Source organism: Hylaeus volcanicus, chromosome 4, assembly GCF_026283585.1.
Source record: "Hylaeus volcanicus isolate JK05 chromosome 4, UHH_iyHylVolc1.0_haploid, whole genome shotgun sequence".
In the NCBI taxonomy this organism is placed as follows: domain Eukaryota; kingdom Metazoa; phylum Arthropoda; class Insecta; order Hymenoptera; family Colletidae; genus Hylaeus; species Hylaeus volcanicus.
The window spans coordinates 20256875-20280710 of NC_071979.1; the positions used below are offsets into that span (position 1 = coordinate 20256875).

A 23836-nucleotide genomic window follows, 5' to 3' on the forward strand; every position below is an offset into this window, starting at 1 on the left:
ACGTGGAGGCAACGACCTACTGACCTTGATCCTGAGGATCCACCGAGGGGGAAACAGGAACGTCCAATCGGCGTCACGGCCAGTGTTCCCCACCTTTCTCGTCACAGTGACCCCGTTTCCTTCCTCTTCCTACTCCCCCACCTGTTCTCCGCTCTCCCACCTGCAGCTGCATTCTCTCCCACCCGCCTCACCTTCTATTTAGGTCGTTAGCCTTCTCCCCCTCCGACAGGTAACCTGCTTACCCCGCGTGATTATGGTTTTCGAATTATTTGTTTAATTACTGCGCGTATGTCACGTATGCGACGAGATGCTGAGGATCGATGGAGAGAGAAGAGGAGAGGGCTCGAGTACACGAGAAACAGGGGATGATATTTGGGGAGGGTGGGATAAATTTAATATATTGTTAATAGAGGAATTTAATAGCAAGGGTGGCTATATTACGAAAAATACTTTGAGTTAAAAAAGAAACCGTGGTTCTATGAGAAAGGTTTACCAAGAGATGTAATTGTAAGAATAATTACACTTAGGTCAAATCATTATAATAGGAACGAGTCGTTAGCAGGAATAGGTATCATAGATAATCCTAACTGCGATTGTAGATTCCCATCCCAAGATATAAATCACATTTTATGGCAATGTCAATAATTTAGGCAAGAAAGGGATATTAACTAATAAATTAAAAGCGGCCAAGTATAAACCCAAGTTTTTGACATTCATCTGTTATTACAAAATCCGAGAATTAAAACAATGTAGATTCTAAATGTCTTTTTTAATAATATAAATATTAGATTATAAAGAAGCGTTCCTATTAGATACAAATTGATGTTAAGTAATTTGTTGTGAACTGAGATTTTTAATTCTGAAAAATCTTTAGATCTTTCTGTTAACATTTATTTCTTGGTGTCATCAATAAACGTGAGTCTATTTTCGCTAAAGGTGCACCCGAAGTGAACAAGACAACAACAGCTAACACCTAAAACCTGGATGACCTGCAATCGAAGACTGTTGATGTTTCAACCCTTCCGAAACCATTTAAATCCTAAATTATCGAAGAGTTAGGTCCGAATGAAAAACAGATATTACAAAAAAGACATCACGAAGTCTTTATTCAACAGAGCGAGTATAAAATAGGAGTCAATAAATAGAATGAAGGGATGAAGGGGATGAAGAATGACGAAGAATCGATCAGGGCAGGTCCTGGTAGGGGTACTGCTCCGGACCGAACTCAGGCGCCCAACCCCTGTAGGGTTGATTGACTTCTTCCTGGGACCTGTGCCACTGCTCGTGGTGGATCTCGGGCTTCACTATTCCGTAAGATACTCTGGCAGGGTAAGGTGGAGGTGGCGACAGCAGCGCCTTCAGGGCTACGGCTCCGGAGAGGAGGAGGGACATCAGGCCAGCGCCTAGTCCTTTGATGCCTATCAAGCCTATCAGAGTGATCACGATCGGCAGGACGATCATGGCTTTCAGCTTCAGGGCCAGCAGGAGCGGCAGCAGGATCTTCTTCAGCTTCGTGCGGGCTGGAACGAAAGGGAAACGTTGTATAATCGCAAATTTCTATCGATTTAGGTGTCCGGGCTCTGATTCATCTTTGGAAAAAATTAAAAATTCAGAGGTTCTCTAGGACTAATAATAATTACATTTTCGCAGTTTGTGATTGCAATTACATTTTTTCATTTGCAATTCGTTCATCTGTGATCATTTTACCGGGCTTAAAATAATTACATTTGGGCTCATATGGGCTATAGGGCTTAGAATAATTACAGTTTGCAGTTTGCAATTGCAATTGCATTTGTACATTTGCAATTGCAATTGCATTTGTACATTTGCAATTTGTTCATCTATGATCATTTTATGCTTCAAGCACACAAACGAAAAGGTATCTGATATTCCTATCTCTTCTTCCGTTCAAACAATATTACTCGAAATAACTCGTTTATGCATATCGACGAGGTACATTTGCAGATTCACGAAGTGACAAAACAATATTAGAAAAAAGGTATAAGAAACTTGGTATTTATAAAAATGGAAATTTTCGAAACTTTCCAAATGTACTTCCAAATGACTTCGTCAACGCTACGATCTTTCTCTTTTTTTCTTATTCGTGTCCTGTTCGTGGAAGACAAACAGAGTCCGCGTAGGAAGTGTTCAATGGATTAAGTGAAATTCGTCGTGGCGATATGTGCTGACCGGTGGAGGGGTTTCTAGGAGCGTCTAATGGCCACTTATCGGCGACTCTACTTTCTTCGACATGTGGCACTCTCGTTCAAGGTCCTCCTTCAACGTGTTCTCTCGAAGCTCGTCCCAGAAACCCGGAATCCCGACGGCAGCCCACTTCGTCCCGCGTCAGTCGACGTTCTCGCGGATGCAGAAGAAGTGGGACGCGTCTTCGCGGCTTTCTATGCTCGAGACATGCTACTTTCTCCCCCTCTACAGTGGCGTATTATCCTATCGACAAAGAAAAAAACATCCGTCTAGGGCCCCCGTCAAAGGGAGTCCACCCAAAATTATTTTTTTCTTTAACTTCCCACATTTCACAAAGAAGAAATCGTGAAGAAGCCTTTTTGTATATAACATTGGGTTCGAAAAGAAATTTCAGAAGGAAACACGCGTGAGAAGAATTTTTATCTCATTACGTTTGTGGTGTATACATTTTTCGAGTATATTTATAGGAACGTGAATACACAACTCAATTATCAATTAACAATAAACTACAGGAACTACATCTATGACATAAATAAAAATCTTTAAATTAATGAGATTTACAACATGATCGAATTCTATTAAAATTATTGTCAATACAGTATACCATCATGAGAATATGCCATCTTACCATCAATTTAATAAATACTTGGATACTGAATTGTTATTGGCGATAATGTTGTAAAGAAATTTCGAAGTGCACAAGAAGACACAAGTAATAATTGCTAAAACGTCTCCTAAGTAAAATGCCTGGAACTCTTTGTGTAATATTTAAAAGTATACCAGAAATGAATTAAAAAGATTTGTTTTCATTTTTTCGTCGGGGTCCCAAAAAATTCACCCGTTTTGTCTCGAATCAAACGAAGCTGTAGTGCGCCACTGTTATTCTCGTCTCTCTTCTTTCCTCCTTCGAGAAGGCGAAAAAAATCCAAATGTAATTTAGCTGCGAGGAAACAGGTCACGGAAAGAGGAACGGGAGAACCAGTCGACTTGGCGAAACCAATCGGAATCCGCGACACCGGAAGTGCCACTTTCCGGCCAATCGTTCTCCAGCTTCGTGGCTTACTTTTTCCCTATTGGAAGGACTTTAGAAAGGCGAGGCGCTATAAGATCGCGCTCATCGCGCGGTCCATTCACAAGGGAGACTCCTGACGTCCAATATCGACACGTTCTTGCGCCAAATCGATTGTGGATTCAAAAGAACATGCATGCATAAGGAAGACATATGCGTGAAATATTTTTCTTCTTCGTAATTGCCTTGGTACATTATGAAATAGTACGTATCGAACAGTTAAGATCGAAAGGGACAGCACAAAATGCGTAGAATAGATACTTTACCTATATAATTTAAGCACTTCACAATAGAAATCGAAATGAGTAGATTAGAATGTATGAAATATTTTGTTTCTCGATATTAGTTTGATATTATGAAATAGTACGTATCGAACAGTTAAGATCGAAAGGAACAGCACAAAATGCGTAGAATAGATACTTTACCTATATAATTTAAGCACTTCACAATAGAAATCGAAATGAGTAGATTAGAATGTATGAAATATTTTGTTTCTCGATATTAGTTTGATATTTTTGTGAAAAATAGTTCGAGGACAGAGGTGAATGGATTAAAATATGCCAATGACACTTCTATTTTGAACTATCTTAATCCATTCACTGATTCTGATCGAGTGAAGATATATATAGTGCTGCCAACGTTACAATGTCGTTCAAAGACATATTTTGTCAAACATTGGTATCGCTTCCTTAGAATAGAGAACAACTCCTGTTCGCTTTCAATGCCTCCAATAATTCGATCAACGTCTATAGACGTGTCTCAAAAGATCATTCCTAGATTTCTGATGTTCGACAAAGTTACCGAAGATGTTAGGTCATCTTTGAAAGTCATTCATTGAATTTGTGACTGAATTTTTTGATCATTTTTCTGTTTCATTCTACGAGCTTAAAATATTATATTTGAAGTAAAACATGCCTGGACTCTATTTGTTACAATATTCACCTTGAATATACAATCAATTACTATATCTCAAACTCTATTTCAAAAAGAAAAAAAAATATACACGTCGAATTGAGTAACCTCCTCCTTTTCGAAGTCGGTTAAAGAGACACCCCTAGCTACAGAATATATCCTCCAAGACTCAACCCTCTAACTGTCCCAAGCTTCCATGGAACCCAGGACGTACAATATCAATTCACAATGACATCCAACGTATCCTCACCTTCGGAAGCTCCGGTCGTCAGTGCCCTAAGTTCAACCCCGACGTCCTTCTGCCCCAGAGCTCGACCAAACACGTCAGCAGTAGATCCATCGGTGGGGAAGTGAATCTGAACCTTGCGTGTCCTCAAGAACTTCTCGATCCTGCTCACCAGAGGGTCCTCGCTGGCTCTCGTTTCAGCGTCCTCGTCCACGTCCACCTTCTCCAGAGTGACCATGTCTCCGTAGATCCCGATGCTCTCCTTTCGATTCAGCTCGTCCATCGCTCTGGTCAGCTTGGTCTCCGTGACGGCCGTATCCACGTCTTCGGCAGCGACGAAGGCCGCCATCTGCAGCGCCAAAACGATCAACAATTTCCCGTGCATGGTCGTCATCGATTGGTTAACGCGAGTTCGAGGCTACGATTTTGACTGTTTGCCCCCAGGGGCTATTTTTCTTTTATACGTCGTGCCACGATCGATGGTGGGGCCAGTTTGAACCATTTGGCAAGCGACGTGCAAGGACCGCGATGTCAAGAATTTTAATTCCATCGTCTTTCCCCGTGGCATTCACGTCGATCGTCCCGTGACGTAGCGTCTGTCGATAGAAACTAATTTTCCTTTTACCCGTGATCACTTTCCAGCAGGGATTCATGGAATTTTGATCTAGTAATAGACTGCGCATGGAGAAAGTGTTCGGGTTCGTTCGAAATTTTTGTTCGGTTGGACTATTATTTGGATCATTTTTTTTTTCAGACGCGTGACAAGAATTGGGTAGTTTTTATTTGGCAGAGACATGTCATTTGCAGTTCTAGGATGGATATTATTGTGTCTTGGTCTCGACTCTTTGTTTTTGGAGCCATTTTTGGACCCTATAGGCCCTTTGGATCCGTGTAAACGCCATTGATTTTACTACAAAATATTGAAAGTGAAGTCGATATTATTGTAGGCACGTTTGCTAAGATATTATTTTGCATAATGATCCGCAGTCTAGTGACAAAGTTTCACTGTACTGCCACGTGCAGTGTACTATACAATTTTAGATTCATCATGTGTGTTGATTCAGCAGAGTGAAGAGTCTAGTGCTTCTGACGACGAAGAAGTCTCATACAAAACTATGCATTTTATAATATTTCTAAAGAGGATCTATATAAAAATTCTACTATATCACTTTAAAGAATTTTATTCAAATTAATCACTCGTGACAAGCAAATTTGAATCGATCGACTAATAAGTCTGTAGTAATTGGTAGTTGATGTCTTCAATTTCTCTCAAGGTTTCCAATACTCGTAATACTCCTTAGCTGTCTCACAAAGATTCCTACAACAGCCAAAAGCATAGCACTGTCATTTCCACAGAAATCATCAACGAGTGATCGAATTTCATCTTCGTCCAAATTGGAAAACAGAACCAGTCCACCAGACTCGACTAGAAAGCGATAAACCGTAACTCAGAACGTAAAACAGTGTCGCGCATGGACACACAATGGGATCTCATGCTACAGAAGGTAGAATAAAGGGTGGAGTCCGTTCGACTGATACAATGCTTCTTTTGTCGCGTGCACAATGCGTTTCCACGAAACTCTACTCGCTCGGACCTCGACAATGACATCGCGATTCCACTCCGTCCACGTGTTTCGTCGTCCATCGCAGACAGGTGAACATCGCGTGGAGGATTATCGTCGTCCTCCATTTTTTAAATGAAAGTTAGACATTTTCTCGTTATCGTTCTTTCTTCTTGATTTTCATCTTATTTTGGTATCATCCCTTAAAATATTTATTATCAGCAGGCAAACCCCAATACTATATAATATTTACCAAATTATCCTACTAATTATCTTTCTATCTATTGAAACAGATAGTATCACGTATACCGAATTATGAATCAATATATCAAATATATAATCCATCATCCATAATATATTAATTCATGACAAGCACAAGTACTGAATTGCATACAATATAAGTATGCAATTCAATATAAGTCTGTAGCATCGCTCAAGAAGATTGATTGATGGGCATATAACTTGAGACTGATAGCCTGTCTATATTAAATGCACTAAAAGTCAAAGGGATTACGGCGTAAAATTAGATTTCATCGGTTGTCACGTGGCGCAGAGCGGCATGCAAAACGGTCGTGTCCCGAATGTTTTGCGGGCGAGAATGAGAGAAATGGAACGAAGAGCTGGACGGTAGAAAGGGAAGGGGGAACATCGTGAAAAGAGGGAGCGAGAATGAAGCGTTGGTATGTCCGCCGTCCGATCGGAATCCTATATGAGCCAGACCGATCGTCGCTGCCGCGGCGTGATAAAGATGTCGATACTTCACGCCGGTTGAAACTAATCACGTACGACGTGTTTTCTATGCACCAGGGCCCTGCTGGTCCGAACCGTGCATAAATAATTTCTTCAAATTAGAAATCGCCGCTGCTTTCGAAGCTCGACACCACGTTGACGTACATAACCATACCCCATAAACCGAAGAAAGGAGTCACAGGTGTCAACTTTACTCCAAACCATCAGTTCCGCTCCTTCAATTTTTCCAATTACTGAAAGTTTAAATTTCGATTCTGTTGTTGTTTTTAGTGCAATTTTTTAATCGATCTTGAGCTATTTTTGTTTCTTAAGGGTTTATCGAGAAGAGACAACGTGTGTAGGAGTATGATAGCGGAGAAGACAAAATGGACGAAGAGGAATTGCTACTTAGTAAATGAAAATCGAGGTCTATTGTAGGGTACAGAATTCCTTGGTGCTCGATGGTGTGAAGGTAAAGAATAGGAGTCCAGGATTGCCTAGAATAGTAAGCAGCTTCTGAGTGCTAGATGAAGAGCTGAGGAACAGAAAGTCTCTTCGGTGAAGAGGTTCGACATCTTTTGAAAAGTTATACTATGCAAATGAAGGTCGTGAAGTATCTTAGGTTGAAAGCTTGTGGGTACTTGATGGCACGAAGATGAATTACAGAAAGTTGCCTAAGTAGTCCATCTTTCTTTAGGAGGATAATATTGAACAAATGAAATTTCAAATCCATCTAACATAACAGACTATGCACTTATTTGTCACTTTAAAGAAAACTCCCAAAGCATTTTTGGTAGAAATAATTTATTAATACAGAACATAACGGAATAATTTACGTGGCGTATAAATATTAAACTAGCAGTCGAGTGCGAGCCTGAGGAATCCCCAGGGACTCTCCAGGCTCGTGAGATATGGCTTCCAGGTAGCCTGGATCCTGTCGTTCACCACAGATCGTTGAGTCGAGATCGTTGCTTTAGTGAGCCTCGTTCATGATAGGTGCCTGAGCAGCGTACGCCATCGAGTGAGCGTCCATCTTCTCGTCGAAGCTCCGCTTGTAGTATCCTTGGGATTGGGTCGCAGCAGAGGCTGGCCAAGGCTGGCTACCGCTGTCGAGCCACGCAGGGGCAGGCTGGGTGTTCTTGCTGAAGATGCTGGCGGCTCCCGAGCTGCCACTGCCGAACAGCCTCTGGAAAGCTAACACACCGGCTACCAGAAGGGCGATCTTGCCTACGAACAGAGCCTTCAGGACCAGGAGACCCAGACCTCCCAGAAGGATGGGCACCAGAGCGAAAATCTTGAGTGCTACTGCGGCGATTATGGGAAGAATCATCTTCTTCATCTTGCCGCGACCTGGAAAATAGAATTGGAATTAAAATTGGCTGTTGAATAGGTCTTGAAGGTGTTCGGTAGGTGATTATAGAAATTGGATGGAAAGGTTTGAGCTTGAGTAATTGGTACTGGTTGCATGAAGATTGAGATTTGTAGAGACTCTGGGTACTTGATGTAAAGACGGGTGCTGCTACTGTGGTTTGCAATGCTTTGAAATTGAGCTGCTGTGTAAGAGATGACTGGAGACGTAGGTTGCATAAGGGAGCTTGGAGACTCTTGTCTTTAGAAATGATTGGTGATGCAGATCTAGTAATCAGGAATTGAATAAAGAGTCTCCAGTCGACATCTTTCGATCTCAAAACTAGGTTCTACTGTGATGAATCGAACATAAGAAACTTTATTCTAAGGCAAAAATAGGTAAATCCCACTTGAAGATGTATAAAAGTGATAGGTCTTCTAACTGAACTCTAGGAACTACTGACCTAGAACAGCCCATGAAATCCGCTCAACAGATCTCTCGAAAAATCGGTGAAACATGCTGGCTCTCTAGCAATCAGGATCAAGGCTACTTCCTACACGAGCGTAAGATCGTAGTCGCAAGAATCTCAAGATTCGAGCAAACATTCCAAAGCAAATACCCCGGAGCATATTTGTTCACTCGCGCTGGCGAACTTGGTTCCCTAGCGAATGAACGCTATCAGGACCATAGATCCTTTTTCGTAGCCGAGTAAGGCTCCAGGAGGAAAGGGAATCGGTGGTCGAGCGAGGAACAAGTTTACACGGGAACAGGTTGCCGCGGCGCGTATATCAAGAAGGTGAAAGGCTCGTTGAACAGTTTATTCGTTCGCGCCGGTGACGCTGTGGATACGTGACGTTGGACGCGTCAGGGTATCCTCTGGCAAGGGAGGGATGCATTACGCAACGGGCGGGTCTCTATCATAGCTAAAGATGGAAAGTTACCTTCGTTGAGAGCGCGAGAAATTGATCCCTCGTCGGGCATGCTCAGCTTCAGGCTGTGAGACTTCATGAAGGACATCGCCGACTCGTAAAGCATGCTGACCAATTTCAAAGCTCTGTCGGAGGTGTCCCTGGGCAGCTCGTTCATGATGTCCATCTCAGTCTTCAGGTCTTTGCCGTTGCGTTCCACTGGAATTAGTAATGGTACACTTTGGTGAGCGGTGATAGGACGGACGTTAAAGTTTTTATAGCGCCAGGTTCCATCGAAATGAAGGAAAGGAGAAAGTCTGAGATTGCGCAATTTCGACGATTAATAGGTTGCCTCTGAGGGATATGCTACACAAGTTTAGGGACTAGCATGTTTTTCAGAGGCAGACTAAGTTAAATTCAACTAGATGGTTGGTTAAAGTTTGTGGTGCTCCTCAGGTACTAATGATGGTGCTTCAGATAAGTAATTTCAAGGACGTCGGTCAACACTAAATCTTCACTCGAATGATTTTAATGGATTCAACCAGGGACAGTCCTTCCCCCAGTGATTCTGAGGAATTCAATTAGTGGTAGTTCTTCAGCTAATAATGCTACTTCATCAAGTGATTTTAAGAGATTCTGGCAATAATGCTACTTCACCAAGTGATTTTAAGGGACTCTGGCAATAATGCTACTCCATCCAAGTGATTTAAAAAGATTCTGTCATTAATGTTATATCATCCTAGTGATTTTCAGAGATTCTGGCAACAATGCTACTTCACCAAGTGATTTTAAGGAACCCTAGTCAACAATACTTCTCCCAAGTGATTTTAGTGCCATCCTCGAATGCTCCTTCAACCTTCCTACTCCTAACAATCCTGACAAATATCCAACTCACTAGGCGTATCCCGCACGAACTTGACGCCATCGATGATGTCGATGTCGCTGGACCTGGCAGCCCTGTCCAGCGTGCTGACGGTCTTGACGAAGACGCAACTGAACAGCGCGTTCTCTTGCTCCAAGCAATCGAGATCCCTGTTCACCTGCACGACGTTAGGGTCTGGCATGGGCACTGCCACCGCGGACGCCACCAAAAGTCCCAGAATCACCAACTTGTTCATCTTCCAAGGTATCCTCTCGAACTGGCGCGAACGAAACAGCGAAAGATCACGGTCGGAGACTGCGAGGTACGTTGCTCGGAAAATTTTCGGGGCAAAGTGTGATCTGACCCTGCGTACCGTCTATCTTTATAGGTGTGCACCAGCATGGGACCCTCCCCAATATCCCCACTCCGTTCGATGACGCGTACGACGACGACAAACGGCCGAAGGCTCGCCGGGCCGTCATCGGAGGCGACGCGTTTGCCCACCTCCCCGCAGACGGAGAACTTTCTTCGATAATTTTTTAAACAAACGGCCGACCGACTCTTTCGTGAGCCGACTGCGTCGGAGCTGGGCGGACCTAAGTCTAGGCGATCCCCGATATTGGTGGTCCGCGTGGGTCCTCGAGATTTGGGTCAGTAGGGGAGGTAGCTCTTCGACGCCTGGATCGTCCGGGATCTTGATGCATCGTTAAGTCGATGCACAGACCACGCGAAGAGAAGAGGTTCAGGGAAATGGTAGATCTTGGGTCGTTTGAAATGCTTTGTGCAACGTGGACGAGGTAAACGCAGAGGAAAGTTGTTTGTCGCATAAGTGAAATTGAAGCTTTGGGTTCTCGAGCGGGGTTCAATATCTTATCATAATCTTTCTTTTCAACGAAATTACAGATTCTTTGCGTTTTATCTGGAATGCGTAATCTTACCAATATTTAGATGAATTTTTATATCAGAATCATGTTGGAATATCGTCGATTAATTAAATATGATTTACTAATCATTAAAGAGCTTCGAACACGTGTCAAATACTATATCTACTTAAAGTAAAGCGTTTAGAACCGAGGTAGGTTGAGGACGCTCGCGGAGACTTCAATGCCTGAAACACGTGGCATCGAAGTCTCCACGCGTACTAGTTCAAAATCATTCTCCAATACTCTACCTCGGTAAATCTTGTACCGACGCCAATCCTGTGACCTAAATAGCACCAAAAAATTCGAAGGCATACATCTAACTCCACCTCGTCGTAGAATTAATTCCTAATCACCGAGAGGCTATCGACGATTCGTCTATCTTTAAAAATTCTCCACCCAGAAGCTTCTCAGCGCCTGTCCCTCCGGCTTGAGAGTTGCGACGAATAATTAAATCGGGATTCATTCGCATTTAGTCACCCGAGAAATCAACAGGCTCGCTCTTTGGTATTCATACTTCGCATTCCAGGCTCCAGGTGTTGCGCGACCCGCTAGAAGAATTCGACGGAAGCGGACGCGTTTCACGAATCCCCGCAAACGTGTTTTACGAGCGGACAGGTAAACGCGCGACATTTGTCCACGACTTTAAAGCCAGAAAGCGGTGCCATCGCGACTTGACGTTGGGTAATGGTTATAGTCTCCTGAAAACGCTACGACAGCTGGAACGTATTTCAACGAGGCTTCTAGGAAGCGACACTTCTTGAAGTTTTTCGACGTCAGTGCACGTACCTCCTAGACGCTAGAATCGAAAATATTCCGTGGACTGGATCGGTGTATTCGGATACGTTCACGTGCAACTAGCTGTTCACCTTGACCCACAGACACTGGTCGTTTGAAAATACGGATTACATCGGCGATGGGGTCTCTGATATAACACCCAACAATTTCCCCTTTTTTGTAATGTTTCTGAGGATTCTCGTTAATTTTTGTGATTTATGAAGTTTAAGATTAACTCTGCTTTTTAAAAAATCTTAAATTTAAAGCATTTCGTATAGTCAACTTTATATATTTATAATGACTTTCCCGAATAATAATGAATGTTCCTAAATTAAACGACAAAATTAGTTGGCCATTGAATAATAAATAATTTATTTCAGAGGCCATTTTCATCGCATTTCTCAAATGTTTGTTTTATGGAGTTAATCGATTTGTGCAACAAACGAATACATCTTATACACGCGAGAACTATAAATACATAATTGACTTTGCGAAGGTGTGGAATAATATTCTCAGTAAAGCATAATTTATTTCGCGATACGTGCCCTGTATTAATTGAAACACCCTACGCGAGAATAATTCAACAATCGCCGAGAAGTAGCCCAGAGGATGTCGTGCGCCTAACAAACAATGTACAACAATGCGTATCTCATCGGGGACATTTGTCGAACGGCAACCGCCTCGGAATGAGCAACTGCCTTATTCGCGAGAGGCCGCTCCATTGTGTCGTTCCGGGGCTCTTTAAATATTTAACAGTCTCGCGGAACTTCGTCATCTCTCTGTGTAACGGTGTCGACTCTCGAAACCGCGGATTTTCGCGATTAATTTTCTAGGTTATACTTGGCGAACGAAATTCTCATCTGAATACAAAATTAGAATAAAAAACGAACAACTTCCAACGGTGCGTTTGTCCAGCACAAATTCTAATGGATAGAAATTTTTACTGGATTATTAGAATCGACGAAAAAAATATCCTAAGCAAAGGTACGGTCGTTTGCAGAGGGAGAGAGTGACGGACGGAAGAAGAAAGAGAAAAGGGGATCCAGAATGGTAATAGTAACCGTTAAACAGAGAAATTTTTTCGCGGCTACTCACGCTGCTTTCGACGATGATTCAATTTTGACGACTGTTGCGTCCGAATTACTTTCTTCCTGTTATCGCCTTCCTGCTCATACGAGCCTCAGTCGACATAATTTAGTTCCGATAGGATATATTAGGTAAACTGAAAAATAATTGTCGTTCCTTTTACATTAACTTTAAACAAATATTTAATAAGTTTCTATTTTTACTCAATTATCTAACCGCCCTTATTAACAACAGCTCGATGAGTGATAAACAAGTATTTAAAATTTCAAAAACGACGTTACTTTCCAGTCCACTTAATACAATGAATGTCGAAGCATAATTTTGATCGGGACTTACAATAACGTACAAAAATTCAGTGATAAATTCCACGGAAGAAAGCGAAAGGATACATTTCTTCTTAAATAATGTTATTTTATTTATAAAGATTTCCACGGTGCTCGAGAACTTTCGAAAGGGGGGAAGATCGTCCGAAGTCGTTTGATCGAAGGGCGGATAATTTTCGAAGGTGTTCCACTACTAGTTAGGGTCCGAAGGATTAGGGTTACCGACCCGATAAACCAGTTCTATTTCACATTGGTCCATTATAGCTTTGTCTTTACTATTTCCTTGACCTACATTGCTGTAACACTTTTCTTATCTGTTCGTTTCGCGTTTCCTTCTTAGGAAGATGAATACGAGAATAAGAATTCAGTAAGTATCAATATAAAATGTTTCAAAAAAATGTTTATATATCACACAGATCATTTTTGACCCTTAGAATCATGATTTTCCAAATTAAATTAAAAAAAAATAACAGTATATTTATTATTCGAACAATTTTGACAGCTGACGTTTATTTTTTTAACTTTTGTTCAAAACATACAGCCAAATATTAAAAACAAACCAATTGCATGTGTACAATTCGATTTAAAAATTCGGTATCAAATTTGAAACTTAGGCCATTTAAGGGTTAATAGAAATACAACCTGAACATTGCGAATTTTGGCTGAGACGAAAAGTTTATTCTACTTTTAACGAAAAATTTTAGGGATTGACTTTACTATTTAACAATGATGAGAGTAAGGTGCCTCTGGAAGTTCAAGGTCCGTGACCACGAGACCTCGCCACGCAGATTCTCGATGTGGTTTATAATTCAAGGAATACGAAACGAACTTTCTCTCCGCGACGAAGTCACTTCGATTACGTAACTCGCAGTCGAAGTTGAGTCGATTAATTATACGCATTGTTCGCGCTCGTTTCCACGGAATCGAGTGACTCGCCCAGGAAAGTAGTCGCGTGTCGCTGATCGTAATTACTTTCTCCGCCTTTTGTTTGCACGCGATTCGCAGCCATGATTTTCGTTCATTTGTCGAAATGGTTAGCCGAATGCCAATTTCGTAGGCGATAATTGAAAAAGTATGTTTGACAACCTAACGGCCAAAAATAGCTTCAAGCACGTTTATCTTCGGGGAGAAAGTGAATAAATTAAGGTAGTCAATGAGACCTTTTCAATAAGATCTTCTTGGACGATTTTTACGCTAACCGGTTCTTCACTCAAATTCGATCGATTCTTATGGGAGAAATCTTCTTTCACGTGTCAATGTTTAAAGATCAAATCAGGCGATTGAGAAGAAGAGGAATCGAGGATAAGAATAAAACGAGAAAGACATTTTCAAAATAAATACAGATATCGTTTACTTTCTTTTACGCCGTTCTCTATAAAATTTATAAGGCTCCGACTCTGCAGTGTCGTCCGCCATTTCGAACACATCCTGCCTCCTGTATTTACCCAAGGGCACCACGTCGTAGCCGCCGCCTGAGTGGCTCTGGGCGACCTTCTTCAGGCCGACGATGGCTGCTAGGATCAGACTCATTAGACTGAGCACCACTGCTTTGCCACTCAGAATGGCTAGGGTCTTCAGTGCAATTGGTAGGAGGATCGACTTGATCAGCATGAACCCCACGATCAGGGGTATGAGGTATTTGTTCAACTTCATCTTCTTCTTCTTACGGGCTGCAACAAAGTAATGATCATTTCTCTCCTCTCAGTTATCTATAAATATTATTCTCTGATAAACATGGATTAATTTAAAAATGAGTAGAGAGCCCAAGCAATACTGCAATTGGTATCAGAGAATCTTATTTCGATACGTTTCATATGATCCCAGCAAGATTAGGTTCTAACAGATTCACCTAAAGAAAACAAGGAGCTCCCACGAACAGTGGAGCCGATAAATTGAAAAGGACGTTAAACGAAACGTTTACCCTCGCTCCAGCCGAGATGATGGCTTTCTGGAGCGAGACCTGTCCTGTTAATTAGGCACGATGCAATAAAATTGCGTACCGTTGTTATGGGTTCGGCGATGCACCAGATAATATAGGACACCAGAAGCAAAAAGGAAGCGCTCGTTATTAGCGATGTTCGCAAAATGAACAAGGTAATAGAGTGAACTGGAGTGGAAACCACTTATGGTTTTTGTGTCGGACAGTCACGTGCCGTGAACGATCGTGTATCGTGTTGTGACATGCATTAGACACCAGCAACAAGCTCGGCCAATTACACGCTCATTTAGTAGTCTGCGATTAACGCTACAGCGTTATCTTTTTCACGATCCGATCATTCAGTATCGAATGAAGTTTACATAGCTTATGGCTTATGTAACTCGCGTAATTAATGATGGACGATTCAAAACTGGAGATGGTTGTCAGGTATCTCTTGTAATAGAAATGCAAGTCAAGATCGATGTTAATCGTTCGATAACGATGAGGCATGACTTCTTCAAACCTTAGATGATGTCCAAATTCCAATGAAGAAATAGTAATCAATGCTTTATCTCTAAGTCTTCGAGTTCAGTTTCATCTACCTTCCACAGAAGATCTGGACACAGGTAGAACAGTGTCGACGACGTTCAGAATCCCATCACCGATCCACTCTGCAGGACTCCTCGCGTCCTTCGATTGCAGCCTCCATCCGTCCTCCATCATGGTAGGCTGCGTGGTCTCCGTCGCCGTCAGCAGGGGCAGGAACAGCAGCAGGAACAGCAGCAACATCCTCCTGTCGCATCTGACACTGATCAGCGTCACGTCAGGGTATCAAAGATGACGTTCGAATCCTCTTGACTCTCCAACAAAAGCTCACGATAGTGGATCGAAAGGTCACTTGACCTGGAGATCGGTGGCTCAGAGTCAGAATTATCTAATTATACTATTGGCTTTCAGGGGAAGACTCGGAAACTCGAGAGATGTCGAATATTTGTGCAGAAATGCAGTTCAAGTGATTTTTATACCTTGGTTTCCTAGATATTCACGATGGTAGTACCCAGACTCACAATTTCTTTGAGCTTCGTAACTTTGACACCTTCGAACCTCAGAATAAATGATAGTTGCATTAAAATTTCACATGCACTACATTTCAACAATGATAAATTGTTTGTAAATATTCCCCTGTTACTACGGAAGTGATTTCGTCAGTATCAAACATCGTCAAACAAAACAGTTCAAGAGGCTCTCGCTCGTGAAACTAGATAATAAATTCATTTCGTATCGTAAACATCACAAACATATATGAGCCGTTCACTGCACAAATCCATTAACTCCACTTTTTGAAAAGTCATAAATTTAAGTGTCAAAGCACTTGGTGTAGTCGTAACTTTTTTCAATATTTATTTGAATTTATATTATAAAGTGAATTTTAAAAAACAATGTACATTATTTCATTGCATTTCTCAACTTTTTGTTTTACGGAGTTAATCGATTTGTGCAATAAACGGGGTCGTACAATGATCTAATATATTCTCCCGTCAACTGACGGCGACTTCATAACAAAGCCATCTTGTGAACATCACAAGTAGCCCTTGACCTGTTTATATTTGACAAACATCTCACGCCAATAAAAACCACTTCAGAACCGAGCCAAGTCAATAATTATTTACACCCTCCTAACACTGAACCACCGAAATGACGTCAATTCCGCGACTCACAAGAGGAAAAGGAATCGAGTGGTATCCAGGAAGAGTACCACGCGGCAGTTCGAAGAGGAGTGCTCGTTGCTGGCACGGGATTGGCCCCGAGCTGGATGACACTGAGACAGATTCCACGGGCGACCAGCCTGCTCGGCAATTGAAATGTCAACTGACATTCGTCCTGGGCCGGACCATTAGTTTATATAGCTGGATGGCGAAAAGCCCAGGGAAGGAGACCATCTATGTTGGTACTGACGCGTGACGAAGGATTCAACGACCATCCCCGTCCACCTCCGTCCTCTGTTCTCACCGATCATTGGACGACGTCGTTAGCGGGGCAGCCCCCCCGAATATTTCCAGGTGGACGATGTTCCCGTGGAAACATCCTCGGTGTCTCGATCGCCGATCGAGGTTCGTTTCACACTCGAGCGACCCGCTGGATGGGTTCACGGCAGCAACCGTGGTCTGTTTACTACGATGAACTGCATATTGCCAGGGCGACACGGAGAGGGAAAGGGAACGCTCTGGGACTGTGGAAACACGAAACTGACAGTGTCTGGGGCTGACCGGGGATCCCTATCTACTATCGAGGAAAGAGTCTCGGAATGTAACGTTTACAAAAATTCTTATTTATCAACTTTGGGAATTTTTAAATCTGAAAAGGATTAACGTACTCACATTTTGGATCAGATTTTTCTCGATACACCCAGCAGAACTTCAGAAACCGTTGGACTCATTAACTTCTAATTTTCACAATGTACTCTTATATGTATTATGTATCTATAACGTAGAAAAAGAAATTTACAGATTTCACAACGAGCGTAAGAATCAGGTGATTGAAAATCAATACAGGAAAAGGACATGCGAAATCATTTTTGTGATTTATTGTATTCTAACATCTTTATTATCAAGCATACTGTCGACTGTTCTAAAAATCGATCGCCTTCCCTGACAACTCATCAAGCGTTACGTCAGTGTGACGTGACGTCAGATATGCACCCATACTATTTGCAAATGATTTTCAATCATAAAACAAAGTGAAAGGGTGAGGTCCAATAATTTGGTTCTTTGTAGCGTATACGGTATAGCGTCAGTCTCATAAGTATTCATATCCTTTAATGTCTATTAAAGAAATTCGTCTAAATTAAATCATGAGTTTGATGTTTCCAAATAAATGTTTCATGGTGAATATTTACACGAACAAACTTTTCACATATAATTTAGATAAATGTCTTCGATAGACATAGGGAGTACGAATATTTATGGGACTGACTGTAAGTGGTACATAAAATTTGTCTCGATTCTTCACTTTCTCATCTTTCCAATAATTGATATAATTTCCGAATGCTCGAAATGGAGGAATCAGCACGCAGCCATCGCTTCCGTCGGTTTTGAGGAAAAAAATTATCGTCTTCTTGCTCGTGTTCTTTCTCTATACCGAGTAAATTGTCCCGCGAATAAAAAAGGGCGCCTAGCCATCCCGTTACTATGAAAGTCTCGCAAGAAACAGAGGGAATCTCACGATAAAAAGTTCACTAGGAATGCTTCAATTAGCATTCGAGGAACGTCCGCCTAATAACAGACGCACGCATAACTGGGACCACTCGTGAATCTTCAGGTCTATCAAACTACGCCTTTGAATAATTGCAGACAACAGCCGTTCAGGATGACACCATAATTTGACATTTTCTTCTAATTTTTAACAGAATTATTATTAATCGTTATTAATCAAATAAAACTCATCGCGAAATTAATCCTAGAAGTCAACTGCTTTCGCCAAGAAAAAAGATTACCAATCAACGATCACGCAATTAACAAGTTTCGCGGAAGTGTCAGCGCTCGTGTTTGTGGCCATTTAAACGGTCAAGCCCTCACAGTTACCTTTCTTTGAAAATGAAATAGTAGCATCGATCATTACACGGTGGCATGCAACCAGCGTCGAAACAAAGGACGAAGGAGGTAATGATGATAGTGATTCAACCAGGCCTAGCCTTTTCGTTCGCCTCTTTTCTGCCCCCAAGGTGCCCTCTGTCCCGTTTCACGTGCAATTATTCCGTGGTCGCCCAGGAAGCAGCGAAATTGTCCTCCGTTTCCTCGAGCAGCGACACAATGCTCTTTCAGCTGGCACATGAATGAAACATCTGGGTTCCTCGCTTCATACGCGAAAGATTCAACTAATGCGAGCGTCATTCTCCTGGATGATCATTTCGAAAAAAATTGAGACCCTGTTACCCGTGGCACTCTTTGCGCAAATGGCGGCAATCTCGATTCTTTCGGTTGTTGCTTGTCTGCTCGAACGAAATGTGAAATTTGATTATTCGAAATGTGAGATTTTAAGTGCCGCGAAACTACTACGATACGTTTTACTAAATCTATAATTATTTCGAAAGACTTTAACTAGAATAATGCAACGAATCTGGGAATAAAGGATGAAGAATTGTGGATGATATTTTATTATTTTCTAACGGTTCTGTCGATACCGCCGCCTAGAAATAATTAGCGCGTGGTTTATTGTCGCCTGACGCGAGCATATGGGTTTACGTGATATTTGTTTATAATTGCAGCCACTGAAGGGATTCGAGAAAGTTTTCTGCTGTTTGCAATAATCAAGAATGAACAGTGGAATGCGCTGTTTACGCTTAATTAATACAGAGGAAGCAGTAAATGAGGAACACACAGGGTAGCAATAAATGACTAAGGGGAATTGGGTTCGTTTTGTGGTTTTAGAAATTTAAAATTGAGTGGAAAGATCAATCATACAATTTTAATTTTAAATATGTATTGAATATAAATATAATTCGTTTTCAATTACGAAACACTTGCACTTTTTTTTTAGCAGTAGAATCGGTTAGAAGAATATTGTATAAAAGGCTATTGGGCTTACTTAATCACGTGCTTCCTTCGAGTCGGCTGCGGTTGAAGACTTTGAGAAACACAGCACTAGAAGATAGAATTACTATAATCGACCTGACTTCTCCATACAGATTACTCAATCATCATATAACTCGCGATTTCCGGAGCAATTGACATAAATGCGGTAGCGAAAAATATGAGAAATTTTCTTGTGCTTGAACCCAATAATAAGTTCTATATTTGTGGCAAATATATAAACTAGCACTACCTGGCTGAAATCTTCAATTTCATTTTGAGTTGAAATTTCGTCCTCGTTCCATACGCTTTGACATCAATTTCGTTGTAGAATCATGTTATAGCCAGTCTAAGGCACCCCATTCTTCGAAACACAACTTAAGAAGATATTAGTAATTCCAAGAATCACCAATCCCTCTAAGGCCCACTTTTCACGTTTAGCATCTTCTCTACAAGATATTTCCCTTTCACAAATAAAAAAGGCAAAAGTCATCACCTACTTCCAGCCACCATAATCCTGAAAACAAAATCCAAGAAGATAATAACTGTATAAATCTTCAACCCTTCAATCTCAGTTTTGCTACCATTCGTCTCCACACCCCTCTGTCATCGAATTTTCCGACACCAACACCTCCACACAGCTGATGATACACTATCGTTCTTTCCCCGAGCGACCCACCCACATTCGTGTAGCTGTCGATCCATCGACAGTTGACTTATCAGCGCCCCGGTTGCTTGCCTAGCGTAACTCAAAAATCAAAGTGGCCAATGACGGGCGCCTCCTACGTTATTACCTTCCCTCCTGGACCCCTTCGAGCCCCACCACGCCCCGGTCCCCCTCCCAACAACCCCTTCTATGGCACAGGGGAGCCCACGTCGACGAGTTGTACCGTTCGACAATATGACATGGCACATATATCGCTGGGAACAATTTGGATCATAGTACTTACCGCACACATATATTGCCGGCTCGTCGCGCGGTGCTCATTTTTCACGGACTGTCGATCTTCCTGGTAACTGAAGCGTGCCCGGCGTGGTACCCCTGCCAGCCCCCCTCGGATCGTCGTCGAGGAATCAAGAGCGCGTCAGTTAGTCCGCGGTCGCTCGCTGTTCAGTCGGTTCCAACGCCAGGCTATCCGTCATTTGCGTTTCTCGAACGAGTCTGGTGCAACCATTTCGGGATCTCTGGATCGATCGCTGCTTTTTGGAGTGATTCACGCGGCCCCGATATTGCCGGGGAGGGTTTGCAGGAGTGACTGGTTCCGGAGTCTGCATCGAGTCGTGAGTTGTGTTTGTTGACGTATTGGGGAGGTATTTCTGGTATTGGGGTCGTTTGGACACTCGAGTCTTCGAGTTGCTAGTCTGAGGTATTTTAGGTGTTGGTATAGGCTTGGAGTGGTATTGTTAGAAGCTGCTAGGTCTTTAAGTGAGACTCTTTGGGGTTGGAGTGACGTAGAGTCTTGGTTCTACGAGTTGGGGTTGGTTTCAGTAGGTTTCTAATGGCGAGAGGAGCTTGGAACCTTAGGATTCGAAGCTATTGATTTTTCAAAATGGTGAATTTTATGTTGGGGTGACCTAGAGCCCTGACTCCTCGAGCTGGTCTTGGTTTAAGTAGACTTCTGATGATCGAAGCTTTGGTTCTCGAGGCTTCCGTTCGTTTGAGATACTTCTGCTGATAGGTGAACGAAATTTTCGAGAAACAAGGGCTCAGGATACCCTAGGAACCTGTTTCCGGTGTTGGCTCAACCTTAGAACATTGTCGTTGTGAAGTAATAGTTCTTTGAAATAGTTTTTCTTGTATTGAGGTTACCTACAGCCTCGTGTCTTGCAGCCATTGTTCGCCTGAGTGAGTTTTGGTGATGGCAAAACCTTGAGACGTGACTGTTCTAAGCTGGTAGTTCTTCAAATTAGTTTTTCTAGTGTTGGGGCGATCTGGAGACTTGGTTCATAAAGCACTTTGTCCGAGTGACTCCTGAAGATAGTTTCAACTCTGCAAGTAGCATGTAGCATGCAATTTTATCGTTCAAAGTACGTTTTGAAATGCTTTGATGGTTTAACTAACGAAGGTATTCCTAGTTTGTATTAACTTGTCTGAAGTTGGTATAGCCTACAGTCTCGTTCCTCAAGGTTTCTGACCCTTCAAGTACCTTTTAATCTTAATGGAGACCTAAAACCTTGTCCACCAAACGTGTTTCTCCCTAGAATCCCTGTTCTCAGAATTTCCCAGCCCCCAAAATCTTGTCTCTCAAAGTTACTACTTGCCCAAGTAATTCCTCACCCACCACCTTCCATCCTATCATCTGAGAATCTTCCCTTGCGCGTCAGACTTTATCAACCCCTAATACCAGCGTTCTCCACTCTTCCATGTTTCCAGGAACACCTGGAGCAAGTTTGGAAGAAGTCATGCTACCACCAGCACCGAGAAGACCGACCGTCTGACAATCATCAAAGGATCGAGCTAGCCAGCGAGGCGGATGCGTTTAGCGCTGGTAAATCCTGACGGGTGCTCCGTGACCTGGAGAACACGTGAGCGCCGCGAGGATGTAATTGGAAGTCGCCGGTAATCAACAGAAACCCAGAGCCAACCGAAGAGAAGATGAGATCGAGAGTGAATCTAGTCGCCATTCTGCTGACCCTGAGCTGCGTTGCTCGCGTGCTGGAGTCTGCTAGGTCGGACGATAAGGGCCACAAGGGGTACTCCGTGGGGAAGAAGGTCTTCAAGGAAGCGCACAGCAAGATCGCGCCGCAGAGTGCGATCTTCCTGCGGGGAGAGGACAAAACGAAGCTCGTCAAGACCCAGACGAGGCACAATGTTCTTCCGCTCTCCAAGGACTACCTGGGCGGTCCAGGTAATGTGGAACGAAGCTCGAAAAAGTGGCCAGTGATGGCTCCATCTGTGACTTTTTTCTTTTTATAGGAATTGGTTGCTCGATTTAGGTTCATAGGTACTTTAACTACTTTGTTTAACTGCACTCGAGTTCAGGGAATAGGATTATTAATTCTTAAGATTGCAAGAACTTGAGGAACTGAACTAATTTAATTCAGACATATTCGAACAATATTCATAAACAAATATATTTATCCCGCACGTTGAACTTCATCTATTACACGCTAAAAATTAATTAAACCATTTCATCCCTGTAAAAACTATTCCTTATCTTGATCGCAATTGAGAATTCTCGGCAGTAACATTAGCAGATTCGTTTATTGATCGAGAAGAAACACAGAAACAGACAATAATCATTCTCTCCCCACTTGCTTGCAGACCGTCCCCGTCGAAGGAAACGAAAAATGGACCGCACGATGATGGCGCTGCTAATGGCGTACAAGATGAAGTTCTTCGCCCTGATTCCGACCATGCTCGGAGGGCTGATCCTCCTCAAGGCCACCGCCCTTCTCGCTGGATTCTTCTTCGCCCTGTTCGCCGCCGTCCTCGGCCTGAAGGTGCGCTGACGGAGCCTCGACGAACAACGGATCCAAAGTGAGGCTGACAAACCACTTTATTTCGTAAACGGTTCGCGCAACGAGTAACGTTCGCTTGGACGCAACGACAACTGAGATACGCGTCGAGTGACATTAAAAAATCAATTTTGCGCAAGAATGTAACATGGAAATGTAGCGATACAACGAACGACAAAACCACGAAGAATCATTAAATCGTTCTGTTCCCGTCTGTTCGATTCCTCTTTCATCCGATCGGTCTTCGTCCGAAATGAGCGACGCGTAGGGTAAATCCGTGACAATAAATACATGGCGTTCGACGATAAATATCTTGCGTTTCGAGCTTACGTGTCTAGGTTAATAAATATTGGAGTGAACGATGATCGAGAGACGGCCGCAAAAAATATTGAACTCCGATCTTCTCTAGCGACTACCTCTAGATCCGGTAGGTACACCTAGTCGATCCCCTTTTGCATGCCGTTGTCGATCTCGAGCGCAGAAAACGCTTCTTCGGGGTCCCGTTAGAAACTCGCGTGCCTGAACGTCGTTGTGACGCTATTATCGCGTCGAATCGCCGCTTCCCAGTTGACGAGGAATGAAAATGAGTGACAGCTCGGGTGTCTGTCGCGTTGCTCGCGTGGCGCAGCCATCCTATTAGCGGCGTTTACGCGTCCAATTATGGTTGTTCCCGTTTGACGCATTCCCGGACGTCTCTTTCGTTCATTGGGAAAGCAACATCAATCCTTGTTTATCTGTTCTTGATCTACATTCAAGATCTCTTAACATAAACAGAAACTGGACTCCGAGCGATCCTCTTTCATAATTCACCTAGTTGATTTCGTAACGATCGAGTTGTAATAGGAAACGTACTATGAACATTTGAGGTTGAACTTAACCTGGGTGCCTTTAATGAATTGTACATATTTTCGTCTGCGTAATAAAGACGCTATTGTTACTATTAACATCATTATTATTATTATTA

General features: G+C 42.6%; 4 protein-coding genes across 5 annotated transcripts; 1 reads left to right on the forward strand and 3 right to left on the reverse strand.

The window, feature by feature from the left end:
- Positions 1-1185: 1185 nt before the first annotated feature.
- LOC128875207 (uncharacterized) lies at positions 1186-4797 on the reverse strand. The gene is made up of 2 exons (XM_054120593.1): positions 4437-4797; positions 1186-1520 (listed from the first exon to the last, which is right to left on the reverse strand). Exons 1-2 carry the CDS (start codon positions 4795-4797, stop codon positions 1186-1188), a joined length of 696 nt encoding a protein of 231 aa, XP_053976568.1.
- A 2879-nt stretch (positions 4798-7676) lies between these two features.
- On the reverse strand, positions 7677-10077 carry LOC128875372 (uncharacterized). Its single transcript, XM_054120892.1, has 3 exons — positions 9855-10077; positions 8993-9178; positions 7677-8053 (listed from the first exon to the last, which is right to left on the reverse strand). Exons 1-3 carry the CDS (start codon positions 10075-10077, stop codon positions 7677-7679), a joined length of 786 nt encoding a protein of 261 aa, XP_053976867.1.
- A 4200-nt stretch (positions 10078-14277) lies between these two features.
- On the reverse strand, positions 14278-16680 carry LOC128875369 (uncharacterized). 2 transcript variants are annotated; one of them, XM_054120889.1, is made up of 3 exons: positions 16564-16680; positions 15448-15703; positions 14278-14597 (listed from the first exon to the last, which is right to left on the reverse strand). In XM_054120889.1, the coding sequence occupies exons 2-3, from the start codon at positions 15632-15634 to the stop codon at positions 14278-14280; spliced, it is 507 nt and encodes a 168-aa protein (XP_053976864.1). In that variant the 5' UTR covers positions 15635-15703; positions 16564-16680. The 2 variants fall into 2 exon arrangements, with proteins under 2 accessions (XP_053976864.1, XP_053976865.1); XM_054120890.1 differs by lacking the exon at positions 16564-16680 and having other exon boundaries at positions 15448-15742.
- A 3753-nt stretch (positions 16681-20433) lies between these two features.
- On the forward strand, positions 20434-23753 carry LOC128875008 (uncharacterized). The gene is made up of 3 exons (XM_054120283.1): positions 20434-20694; positions 21788-22262; positions 22679-23753. The coding sequence occupies exons 2-3, from the start codon at positions 22010-22012 to the stop codon at positions 22864-22866; spliced, it is 441 nt and encodes a 146-aa protein (XP_053976258.1). The 5' UTR covers positions 20434-20694; positions 21788-22009; the 3' UTR covers positions 22867-23753.
- Positions 23754-23836: the final 83 nt, after the last annotated feature.